Source organism: Vigna unguiculata, chromosome 8 (assembly GCF_037176805.1).
Source record: "Vigna unguiculata cultivar grain cowpea cultivar isolate G323 ecotype 2 chromosome 8, ASM3717680v1, whole genome shotgun sequence".
Lineage (NCBI taxonomy): Eukaryota > Viridiplantae > Streptophyta > Magnoliopsida > Fabales > Fabaceae > Vigna > Vigna unguiculata.
Window position 1 is genome coordinate 6,836,617 of NC_140799.1, and position 14,061 is coordinate 6,850,677.

Here is a 14,061-nt window from a genome sequence, read left to right on the forward strand (position 1 = left end):
GCTGCAGTGCCAGGTTCAAAAAAAATGAAGTCTTAAAAAACTAGGACTTGGTAAAAAAACAACCCTTCCCAGAGGGAAAAAAGGTTGTGGATATGGCAGAACTGTATTACTTGCTGCCACAGCCAAGCCCTTAAGAAAAGACTTCATAACAACAAACCTGATAACTGCAACCACATAACCTAAGACCTTCTTAACCTGCCCTTTGAATAAAACTGATGATACCCAAACATCATGTGAAGAACATAGTTCAAACACAGACACATTTGGTAAACAAGGATCGGGAGAGTGATACAAGTGGCTGTAAAAACTTAAAAAAACTAGGACACACATGGTGGCAAAACCGATGCAAAGCTGAGGTTGAAACATCAGGTGCCAACACCAGTAACAAAGATTGCTAACTCCAGAACCCGGTAGCTATGTTCTCAGAGACATGCAGCCATTTAAAAGATGGCAATGGATGCCAAAAAACAACAGATGCCATTGAAAGGAACCTGCAAAAATGGGGTTAAATGACTGCACACTCCGGAAAAAGGGAACCGAGTAGCTGGATGATGGATGATGATGATGAAGACCTGTTAATGGAACCTAAAAAAGACTACTGTGCAACACTAAGCATAAGAAGCTTCCTGTATGATGTGATCCTGGCCTAAATTGCAGTGTGTGAGATTAATCCTTCCATCTTTATGAGAGGATGTCACACCTCCAGAGAAGCTCTACAAGCATGTCAACGGTGCCACTGTTAATTGCATTGCAGTGCTGGATGTTCAATCCCAAAAGGGTCCTACCCAATTTTCTCAAGGCGGGTAAGCTCCTGTCTGAGACCAAAGCGCAACCTGACAAAGAGAGAATTTGCAGATTAATCTGTTGGGCATTTGCCAGGGCTGCTATCCCAGCATCTGTGATTGAGCACTTGGAGACATCAAGATCGCATAGCAATGCACAGTTTTCAGCAATTGCCATCAAGCTAGCATCACTGATGTTTTTACAACCATCAAGGTTTAGGTTCTCAAGAGTCCAACCATGAAGATTGGCCAAGGATGAAACTACTTTGTCTGTGACGTTTGTGCAGCCACTGAGATTCACTTTAACCAAACCAGCCTCAGAACTCTCTAGCAGTGGAACAACCCCGGCATCGGTCACTCCATCTAGTCCACTCAGTTCAACATGCTGAAGCTTAGGGCACAGCTTTCCCAGTACAGAGAGGGAGGCGTCGCCAAATCCAGGGCAGTTGGAGATGGTCAATGACCTAAGTGATTCACAAGGAGATATGGTGGGCAGCACCAAGTTCAGGTCTTTGATTCCGTAGCACCTCACCAACGAGAGTGACTTCAATTTTGCACCACAGTTAAAAAGGACACCAAAAAACCCAAATTGGGTGATTCTGTGGCACTCTTCCAATCGAAGGCTCTCGAGTGATGAAGCAGCCTTAGCAAACGAAATCAACCCATTGTCTGACAGAAAGGCACACTTGTGAAGGTGTGCAATTTTCAGATTTGGGCAACCCTTTCCCACAGCTTCAAGTCCAATATCAGTTACTCCCCTGCATGATGAAACTGTGAGTGACTTCAGCTTCTGCAACCCACTACCGTTTCCCATTACCCAGAACCCCTTCTCGCTGACATTTGGGAGGCAATTAAGGACAAGATCAGTAACAGACTTCCCATAATGTCCAATAACGGCTAGAGAGAGATCTGACACAGACAGTGCTTGGAGCTTCACCTTTGTCAGAACCAAAGAACTTGAGAACAATCCAGCAATTCCCTGATCGCTAACACCTGTGCAGTCCTTGATGGTTACGGATCTTAGGTTGGGGCAGAACTTGCCAATAGCTCGCAGACCTTCATTACCAACATTAGGGCATGATTCCAAAGAAAGCTCAGTCAGATTCTGGCAGTTCTTTGCAATTGCAACCAAAGCCTTATCAGTAACAGCAGGGCACTTGCAAAGGTCGAGCTTTTCTAGCTGGTGACAACCGTTAGCAATCTCGGTTAGGCCTTCGTCACCAACGTTAGAAACGTTCCATAGAGAAAAAGACTTCAAAGAAGGGCATCCATGAGCAACTGCTCTGAGACCAAGACTAGTCACCCCGCGGCACATGTTGCTTCCTCGGATGGAAAGCTTCCCCAATCCTCCGCGAGATGCAGTTCCAACAGCTATGGCAGCCAGTCTAACATCCGTGGCCTTCTTTCCTTCCAAGCTCCGAGAGAGGTATCCCTCACCTCCAAATTCTACATCATCACCATCCTTTTCGATGTTTTCTGCGCTGGTGTTTTTCTTGGCACAGATTTCATCTTTGCAAATACTGCTCAGAAGCATAAGCCAGCGCTTGGAAACGCAAGCACATGCACTCCTGTCCTCGCCAGCGGGCAACCTTCTGAAGATCTCAAAGAGACACTCATCTGGTAAGCCTTCAATAGAGGTTTTTTGCTTTTGCTCAAACCATTCTCCATCCAAAACGAACGGAGCGTTGACGCGTGATCTCTTCCTAGGAGGAAAGTACACATCAACTTGAGGGCCAAGGGGAAGGAAGAAACTTGCTTCCTTGGGGTTGGCGTATATTGATCCCCCAGGGCAAAAGTCATCACCTCCTGAGAACACAAATGAATGCACAAACTCAGCAAAGCACAAATTTCATCATATAAACAAAGCCAAACATGCTGATTCAACCACTAAATCAACATAATTCCCGTTTATCCTTTGAAAACAAAACCAAACAAACGACAACAAAAAGAACCATCGGTTGAACATACTACAAAACATGATCCAAAGTTCCAACAAAAAAAATCCTTCAAACAATTTCATACCCGGATTAATTACCTCAATCTCTAATCAACGATTAAACTACGAATATGTTTACGTCTCCTATCAGATTCTCTAAGCAATCAAAAGTCTACAACTTTTACCCAACGCAACCACGTGATCATCCATGGCCCGTAACAAATTAACAAAAACTAAGACCAACCCATTAAATTTTATCCCCCAAAGATTAAAAACCAGTCCTAATCATCACAAAGCAGAAACGTTCCACGCACCTCAAAATCACAACCCAAAAACTAATCTCCAAAAAAGTTGGGGCAAAACCAAAACCCCATAACACAGAGCGGAGAAAAACAGACTGAATAAATGAACTCACCGGAAAAGCCGAGAACTTTAGACATGGGTACGGGTGAATAAAAGCCGGGTGAAGAACCCCACAGCGTTCCACACGAAAGAACCCTCGGACGAGAGCAAAAAGGAGAGCGAAGAAGAAAACAGCAACGAGAAGAAGAGCGATGGCGGTGTGTGATTGATGAGAGCAAGAACGCATGAGAAAGGGAGTTTGTTGTCTGAAGGTGAAGATCGCGGGAACCCTATGAGATAGGGCAAAAAAAAACGAGAGAAGAGATGAGAAAAAAAAGGTGTTTGAAGAAAAAATGAAGGGTAAGTGTTTGGGAAAAGGGAGGCTTTTATTGGAAAGGGAAAGAGATTCCCGTACACTGAACGGTTTCCTACATGCAATGTATCTGAGCAAAGTGGGGTTTTTTTGTAATATTCTTTTTCCCCCACCACCAAAAACCAGAAACCACAAACCACTGTGGCTCATGGGTTTCGCTTTTCCCCTTTTCTTTATTTCATTTTCTGAAAATGGTGACCTGATTTTGTGATCAATGTGTTCATTTAATGTGAAAAGATGGCTTCTTGTTTTTGGTTTTATTGGTAATTATAGTAATTGGGAAGATACTGTGATAGAGCTTTCAACTTTTCTCAAAACTTGTGTATGTAATGTAGCATATGGTTAAGGTTTTGGTTGGATTAAAGAAGAAACCCATCCTTGTTACATGAAAATAATTGCTTATTGTAGAAGAATTAGAAGACAAATAATTCTAAAATAGTAGTTAACCTTTTTTTCAATTAAATAATTTAATTCTTATTTATTCTTTTGCCTTTCTTTACTTTGGTTTTGTCTTTTCTACCATGAGATGTGTGAGTAAAGTTTACAAGCAGTTATTTAGGTGTTCTTTTTTTCTATTGTAATTGACATTTAACTTTTTGTGTAACTATTTAATACGAGATGTAATTATAGAAATAAAAATATAATTTTAATTAGTGAACAACATGATGGGATGATCTTCAAAAGATTGTGTTTAAATAATGTGATATTTTCGTAAGAATCTTTAAAATTAAAAAGTTAAACATAGTTTCTCGAGGGCATTGTTCAGTCGTAAATAAAACATTTTTATTCTTTAACTATAATAAAATATTAGCTTTTGCATTTATCTACTTTTGTTGTCAATATTCATGCAGGAATAATTAAAAGATTGTTATATAATTTTAAAAAAATAGAAAATAACTTCCAAAAGGAAAAGGATAGATATAACAACTGCGTTGATTTGGAGTATAGTTAAAAAGTACTTTTCAAATAAATTTAGATGAATAAATAATAAAAAATTATAATTACAATTTAAAATTTTTATTTTATTCGGAATTTTGTTTTTGTAGAATCTAAGTGCAAAGATATTATTATGACAAACCATAGCTACCAAGCTCACTAATTCTTTGGATGGTTTGGTTTGTAATGTTGGTAGAATAAGGTTTCATGATTTGGAAAGCTTATATGTAACTTGATAGAATTTCTAGAAACATTAAATGAGGTTTAAGCTTGTAGGCATGTTAATATCTATGCAAAGACTTAATAATTACATTTATTTAGTCGGTTTGATTATTTGAATCGGTGAAACTTTTGATTTTTTATGATTATATTTTATATTAGAATAAGTATATGCATCGTAAGAAATTCCAGTGTAAAGTTGAAAGTTTTAAATGGATCAAGATGATTTAAATAAGCAATATACAAAAAAGTTAAGATGGACAAATTTATTATCTTAAAACTGTGTTAGAGGTTAGTAAAGTATTTTATATAGAGAGGTTAATGTAATTTGTGATATATATTATTAAACGTAATTATCTTATTTGACAGTTATATTAGAAAATTTTCTCATATATATATATATATATATATATATATATATATATATATATATATATATATAATAATAAAATATATAATTCTTCTATCTACCGAGACTTATTCTTACTTGTTCTCTATATATCACATGATCATTGTAGTTAAAAACAATGTAGATACAAAAAGATAAGATAGTGATTTATGAACCATCATACACTTATTTATTATCACTATTGTTCAATTCAGAAATATCATCCACAAACATGAAAATCAAATGTGTATATATAACAACCCATTTGGCCTATTGAAATAGTAGTTCATTTGCTTTAATTTACTACCAACCCAGCATGATATCATATTATAAACATTAGAGTCTATTCTTGAAAGACTTGTATATCGAAGAAACTCATAAATATGCACCTATGATACTATCTCAGGCTTACATAGAACCAATGGCGGACTTTAATGCAATGTAAGGGCCATGCCCAAATTTTAATGTATTTTATGTATTTGTTATTTTCAAAAATTTTATATATTTATTTTGGATTTTAATATGTTTTTAGTGTTGAAGTTTTAATACAAAATTAGAATTCGTATGTGTGCAAAATTTTTATATATTTTTGTGCCAAAATTCAAAAAATAATGGACATAGCCTTTTTAACTTAATTACGTAAAACTTTTTAAAAGTGTCAAATATGTTTCATGTTATCATTTGAATTGTTTACCGTATCTAACACATTTCAGCTTTAATATATCTTTGTCCTTAAATTTAAAAAATGAATTGATATAATCCGTTTAACTTAATTATGATAAATTTTTTAAAGTGTCAAATATGTTTCAACTATCATTTGAATTATTTACACTGTCTAACACGTCACGACTTTAGTATCTACTAGGAAAGTGTTTGATACGTAAACAAATTTTAACACAATAAATAAAAAGATTATATTCATTCATTTATAAAGTTTGTGGATTAAAATGTATTAAAATTTAAAACTTGACAATTTTCAATTTGGACGTCAAAGTTCATATATTAAAAACATATTTAATCATTTGTTCTGGCACCCCCTAAATTTTATCTCAAGATCTGCCACTGCATAGAGCAATATATCTCGGGGACCCAAGTCATCCTCAAATAACAAGGTAAATTCAATACGATTATTTTTCACATCGCACTTCAAATATAGAAACTCCAATCAACTTTCACGACCTAGATATTTTCTTCTATGTGAGTGTGATAATAGTATAATCAGGATAATCTGAAATTGAATCACCATTCAATGCACATCTTAAGACCATATAACATCAATTTTCCTCATTAAAAATAACTATATTCACATCAATCAAACATCTTGGTATGGAAAATGCCCTAGCTCTCTCTCTCATCTTGGTAAAACATCAATAATATATATATATATATATATATATATATATATGAACACATCTTAATTTAAATGCTAATAAATGAAAATAAATCTTCAATTTCATTAATATAATATTCAAATACAATATATTAATCAAATATAACAAAACAATGAAAGATAAATCAGTTTTAGCATTTAGAAACTCATTTCTTTAAAGTTTAAAAAACACTCTCTCCTTCAAACAACTTTTGGCTCGCTTAGTCAATTAATCACTTGTTGAAATTTGTTGAGTCAAAATTCCGCTTGCTTAACCAAAGGCCTCATCACTACATGTAAGGTTTGCCTTGCTTAGCAAAAATTCAGCTCACCGAGAGAATGACCACTAAGAGATTTTATGAAAACAGTTTCATTGAACAAGAATAATGTTTGTTTAGTGAGTCCAAACATTGGGAAAGGCTTGTCCAACAACCCAACCATTCGCTCAACAAGAATTTTACTCGCCCAACAACTAAAACTCCTAGGAACCTTTTCATAAGATTAGTCGAACGAGTTGAACAACCTGGATTTTCTATATTTCAAATTTTTCACTTTTGTTCAACGACCGACTGACTTGCTTAACAAGTTTGCATAATTCAAAAGACCAATTTGATTTATTAGCATTAACTGATGTTTTTATCTCTTTTACAAGCTACAACAAGTCCAATTCAGTTGTAAAACACAATATTAAAAGCCAATTTAACCAAAATTAATATATATATATATATATATCCTAAAATATATCACCAAAATTTCAATACAATTCCATCGTAACTATTATAAACATCTCATCACAGATTTCATCCACACCACAATACAATATAATATAAAAATCAAGAATAAAATAGTTAGTTTCCTTTAATTGGACTGATAGACTAACTCAACTTTGCTCAAAAAATTCAAACTTTCATAAAATGTTTTATCTATATAAAGAAAACTTAGATAAATGATCTAAGCACATCTAAACAATTTTAATGAAGGAGAGATTCATCGGGAGCCTTTTTGACACATACATTATCCTAACATCTCCATGCCAGCACATTCTCAAAAAGACTCAAGAGAAAGACAACATATAAACTTACTCTAATTAATATTTTGATCAGGTAGTATTATTGTCCATTACTCCATGACTCCTACGGTGAACTTCCATCTTCAACAATGAATAAATCTCTTAAAATCATAAAAGGAGTCAAATGAAGAAAAAAATAGTTTTAATGGAACGTCAGTCTATATAAAATAAAATCCAATTAAATATTTTTTTTTCTATTCATAATCTTAATTTTTTATTAATAAAATAATCAAATTCCATTTTTAAAAGATTAATTTTAATCTTAGCTATTTTTTAAATTTATATGATGTGTTATTATATATAGAAAGAGAAAGGGAAAGGGAAAGAGAAAGAGAACCTGGTGGGATTTAATTAGCGAAAACAATGTGTTTATTTTATTTATGATAATAAAATCTAATTAAATTAGGTTAAATATATTTTTAATCTATTACATAATTAAAATTTGGATTTGTTTATGTTCAAAATTTTAATATATTTTGGTTCTCTAACTTAAAAATAAAAAAGAATATAGTCTTTTTAACCTGATACTTTAAATGTATTTAACATTTTAAACAATTTTATATTAATATTTGAGTTATTTATATCGTTTGATATGTTACCGCTTTAATGTCAATGAAAGATGCAAGCTGAAAGATGTATTTGACACATAATTTCTTTTAATGTAACTGGATAACAATTATATACATTATTTTTTTAAGTTTGAGACTAAATTTCAAACGAATTATAAATTCGCGTGAAAGTTTAAGAGCTAAAAATATATTTAACCAAAAAAATTATTATTGTTGTCATTATTATTATTACAAAATTAAATATAAATAATTTTTATAATTTTATTGTAAATAATTTTTATTTATTTTGGATGTAATTTTTTAATTAAAAATAGTTTAAAAACGATTATATTAAGAAAATGGTTAAAATTTAAAAAATAGTCATTATACTATAAAATTGATAAATTAATTATTTTAATTTTAAAAAAATATTTGAAAAGTAAAATTAGAAAATAAATTTTAAAAGAAAGGAGAATCCCAGATAATAATAATAATAATTAAAAATATGTTACAAATTTCTGGAATAAATTAATTCCGTAAGTAAATTTAAATGAACTGATAAAATATAAGAAAAATGAGTAAATAAAGTAATGTCGGAAAATGATTTTGTGCCAACTTTACTCAACTGAAAGGACATCTAACGGCTTGGATTGGTCCATAAAGTTGAAATGATCATAAAAATTTAATGTAAAAGTCTTATATTTATATCATGTTTTTAAAATCTTTATTTTATTCCAACAACTACAGTCTTTAAACTATTTCTACTTCCCTATTCCACAAATATTCACTTTCATCATTTAACTTTTTATTATTCTAACCACTTATTTATCTTTCTATTATTGCAACCATTTATTAAACTTTTTTTCCAATAAATATTAAGTCAATTTTTTAACTAATAAATGGTCCAATTAATAACTATTTCTCTATAAGCATTTTCTAATATTGACTCGTGTTGTGACTCTTGTGAGAAGACTTTTTTAACTATCCTAAACTTTATTAGTATTAATTTGTTTATCTTTCTTAAGTTTCTGTAAACAATATTTAAACATGTATCTTATCAATTTTAAGCAACAACTAATTTCAGTTGTTTTAGTTTAAATCGATTTAAGTTTTGTGAAGTGGGTAGTTAAATAAATTATTTAAGACTGGTGCCTTTGTTTAACTTTTATTGTTTAAATAAGATAAGAAAATATGAATTAATGGATGAAGTTGAGAATATATGCCAATTCATAAAGTAAAATTGAACTTATTTTTTGTTTATAATTTTAGTTGTATCTGATTAGAAATTGAATTTTATCTTAAAGCACATTTTTTAATAAAGGGGAATGATTTTATAAACTTAATTTGGAAGAAAAATCATTCAAATTTAAATTTATAAATTTTAATTCACGTACATTGTTACTCTCTTCATTATGTTATTTGTTATAATATTTTAACAATCTATTTTTCGCGTATACAATACTAATGAAAAGTTTGAGTTCTGTTTAAGAATTCTAATTTAGTTAATTTTGTCTTTCTAAATCAAATCATTATAAAAAGAAATTCGGTATGTTCATCCTCTATTTGTATTTTATTGTAAACGATCACCCTCTAATATTTATCATGTAACTTAAAATACACTAAACACGATGAAGTAATTTGAATAGTTTCCAATTTGAAGTATTATTAAAATGTTTTCTAATGTTGAAATACGTTAACTTTATGGTTCTTGAAACATTCAAAAAACAATTATGATTTAATATATACATTTAATCAAAGCTACTTGTATAAGAAGTCAAAATAATTGAATTTAGATTTCACACCATGGAAAATAAAATTTGATATTAAATTTATTAGTGCCATATGAACTCACTAGCATAAAAAAGATTTAAGAAGTATTATTTAAAACAATCACTTTATTTAAGGCTTAAATATACTTTTAATTATATTATAATAATTGACTTTTGGTTTTAATTTCAATAATAGTTTTTATATTTTTAACCCTCTAAATCAAAAGTAAATATTATACCAACTAATTAATTATTTATATATTAAATTAAAAGTCAAGGCAACTCATTATACATCTAAAAAAAATTCAAAATTTGTAATAAAACTCACTAGTTTCACAAGAGCTAAAAATACATTTAAATTTATAAAAACTTGTATGATTTTTCTGAAGGAAATAATAATGTACATAGGTGTTTCAATGTTTATCCTCATAATAGTGGATTTGAATTTTGAATTGAGTCCATTGACCATTTGTTGATATATGAGATAAAGAAGGAGTGAATAGAAGACTAAATCAAAGCCTAAGTATTGGATATAAAAGCACTAATTAATTTGATTGAAGAAAGTGTTGATGATAAGTTTTTGTGGAGCATGAGGGGTGAGTGTTTGTAACAATTGAAAAATTGTGATGTTGATGAGAAAAAAAGATTGAGAAAAATGAAGAAAAAGAGAGAGAGAGAGAAAGAGAGAGAGAGAGAGAGAGAGAGAGAGAGAGAGAGAGTTCATGAACCTGCAAGATGTGTGATGTGTGTATGTATCCCCACCAACGTTAACATCCCTTTGAATATGAACCACAATGTTTGATACCCAACTTGGGACGCAGCCAACTCCTTTTATGCGTTACCACGAGACAAAGAGACAAACCCAACCCACCACCACAAAACATCATTCAATTCAATCAAACTCATTTGCCAAATTATTCATCCAAGTTCATGCCCTCACTCCTCTTGCTTCAAGTCTTTTCAATCTTCCCACTCACCTCCCAATCCCTATTTAGGTCAAAACAACACTAACTATTCTCCCCACAAACTATTTTTCATCATAACAATACTGCTTCCTCTTCATAACCTCAAACATCTATTGCACCATTTTTCTCATAACAATAACTTCTAGAAGATAGACACATCAAATAAGTTAATAGGTGAAATCAACGACGGTTTAACATATCTAAAATCTTAAAATCTTAAGTCGGTGGGAACAATTCAAATTTATTTGAATCTCAATTAAACAACTTTTAAAAGTAAAAGTAAATTATTAAGGGGAGTAAAATTAGAGAGGAAAAATATATATAAGATTATTTGAGACAAAATATATGTAGGTCCGCCACCAGATTAAATAAGTTTGTACTTAATTTAAAAATAACAATGTAGTGAAAGTATATGAAATATAATTTTTACATTGTTAAATTTTTTGGGTGGATATATCGAGAAGATTTGATATCTAATTTGAAATTTATAGATTCGGTGTGTCTCAATAAAAAACCTTAATACTATCTTTAACTTAAAATATTAAAATAATAAATTTATGTATATTTATATATTACTCACTTTCCTCACATATCTATTGGGTATAAAACTTCTGACTCCACATTTGAGTTCCATACAAACATATTAATAAAATCTTCCAGTTTACTTCTTGTATAAACTAATTTTAATATTGATGATTTTTTTTGTATCTAAATATACTTTTACTCACTAACAATTTGAATATCTCTTAAATATCCGTATTTTTTTATAAATTTCTTGATAAATATAAAAGCTTAAAAAGATTAAAAAGTAAGGTAATAGAAGAAAAAAAATTATATCATTTCTATTATTCTAGAAATCTTCTTTGTTTACTTACTATTAAATCATTTATTATTTTATTAAAATTAAAATATGTTGTTCGACATTAGAGTTAAAATATTGATTCTATATGTTTACTTTTTTTTTTTTATGTAACTCATCCTTAACTTAATCATCAAAATATATTAGTAAATATCTTACAATATGGATGTTATGCAAAGAGGAAGACATGGAGCTAGTGCTCATTGTAAGTAGTGTAGAAATGATATCTTTTTTAGTTTAATATTATAGTTCTAAACATTTAAAATAAATTGTCTTTTGGTCTCTTATCAAAATTTTGATCAATAGTCGTCTCTGAATTATTTTCTCTTGATTTTCTTTTTCTTTCAGATATTAACATTAGATTATGTCATTGATAAGAATGTTTATACTTTTGTAAAATTAATAAGTCAACTTATGATCCAACCCACTAATTTACCTTAGGTTAAATCTGTTAGAAAATGATTACTCAAATAATACTAATAATAATATAAATATGAAATAATATAATAATAATTATTAAATCAATAATAATACTAAGACAATATATAAAAAAAATGAATTTTAATCAAAGATCAACAATTATAATAACAATAATAAATAAAAGATTAAAGGTAAGGAGTAAAAATATCTTGGGTTGAGGCACGTATAGCGCTATCCTTAGAGAGAAAACGCCCCTACTACACAGGGCTAAACAAATACACACTCATAGGTGTTTCAAATCATATGCGTTTCTCTCCCAATTTACAACAACCAGAAGAAAAGAAGAACATTTTATAGAAAACTCTAATGTTTGTTGTCTTTGTTGTTGTATTCTTTTTCATGCACCTAAGTGGTATTTATAGGTAGCAAAAGGAGACAAAAGAGTAAATAGTAATAAAAATATAGTCGTTAGCCATAAAACACATTAAACCTTAAATTAAAGGTCTATAAAAACATAAGTAACAGTATAATTTTTATTTTAATTATTTATTTTTTAAATTATAATAAAATATTTCTAATAAAGTCAATATGTGTGTTCTTTTTATACAAATAAAGTGAGTTTGGTGGATCACATTTTAAATGGCTCATTTTGACAAGTAACACATAATTGTTGAACATATTCAAATTGTAGTTTATTTCTTATAAGACATGCACCAAAATATTTAAACAAGAAACCCATTATATATTAGTTTATAATCGGTAAGAGTATATTAAGAATGTGACAACTTAAATTTTTATTGTTTATTTGTGTCGACATGGAACAAAGTTAAAGTTGAGAATATATGGAAGTATTATATAGTTGAATTATGTGTCTTAGAAAAGATAAAAGATATTATTTCAAGAAAATAAAAAATAGATAAATTCGAACGCAAATACTTAATTTTTAATTTTTACATTTGTTACATACTAGTGATTTCTTCCTAATATCAGTATATTAATTTTGTTTTTACATCTTAATCTTAAGCAGAGTTTTCTTAAAAATATTTAAAAAATAAACTTTAAGTTTAATTTAATTTTACAAAATTGGTTTATGAAGTAAGGTTTTAATATATATATATATATATATATATATATAATATAAATTTGTCTTATTTTTAGTTAATGTGAGATCTTCAAATATTTCTTCATATTAAGTCATATATCTACCAGGCATGAGACTAGATATTAATGGGTGACTCGATAATGACCTAATAGTGGGTAGCACAATAAACCTAACAAACAACAAATATAGTTAGGATAAATTTCAGATGTCTCTGAAACCATCATGAGAAGTTGACTTTAAATATAACTCAATCTTACAAAATTAGTTATAAGATCACTTAAAAAAAATTATAATTACCAACGAAATTTTACCGACAGAAATAAATCCATCAGTAAAAATCAAATTTACCAACGAGTTTTGGAATTTGAATTACCAACGAATTTCATTAATAGTGAATTTATCGATAAGATATGTCGGTAAATTAAAACTTGTATTAGTTATGGATATTTCCACGGGTAATGTATTTGACGATAAATTTCATTAATAAATTTCGTTGGTAATTTATATTTCTATTACCAATAATTTTTTTCGTCGATAAATTTGTTGTAAAATGAGTGACAAATTTCTCGGGTGGTCTGATGACATTTTTTATATATTAAGGAAAAATCGATTAAAGAAAGAGAATAAGAAGAGAAGGAGAAAAAGGAGGAGAAGAATTCATAGGTGTTAGTGGCGACAACGTGGCAGTGGTGGAGAGGTGCGATGATGGTGGCTGCTAGAGTTGGAGGAGAAGTGGAGAATGAGGAGGAAGAAGAATAAAATAAGGAGAAAGAGGAGGAGGAATAGTTAGAGGCAATGAACACAATAACAAAGATGGAGGGGACGAATGCGATGAGAGGAGGAAGAAGAAGATACAAAAGGAAAAAGAAGAAGAAGACCAAATCATGACAGAAAATCCGTAGGTAATTATCGATGAATTTTTATCAACAAATTTGCAATTGTTGGTAATTACCGACAAATTTTGCAATTTGTTGCAAAATTTAT

General features: G+C 29.9%; 1 protein-coding gene across 1 annotated transcript; it reads right to left on the bottom strand.

The window, feature by feature from the left end:
- Nucleotides 1-243: 243 nt before the first annotated feature.
- EBF1 (EIN3-binding F box protein 1) lies at nucleotides 244-3,431 on the bottom strand. The gene is made up of 2 exons (XM_028085706.2): nucleotides 3,134-3,431; nucleotides 244-2,588 (listed from the first exon to the last, which is right to left on the bottom strand). Exons 1-2 carry the CDS (start codon nucleotides 3,156-3,158, stop codon nucleotides 682-684), a joined length of 1,932 nt encoding a protein of 643 aa, XP_027941507.1. The 5' UTR covers nucleotides 3,159-3,431; the 3' UTR covers nucleotides 244-681.
- Nucleotides 3,432-14,061: the final 10,630 nt, after the last annotated feature.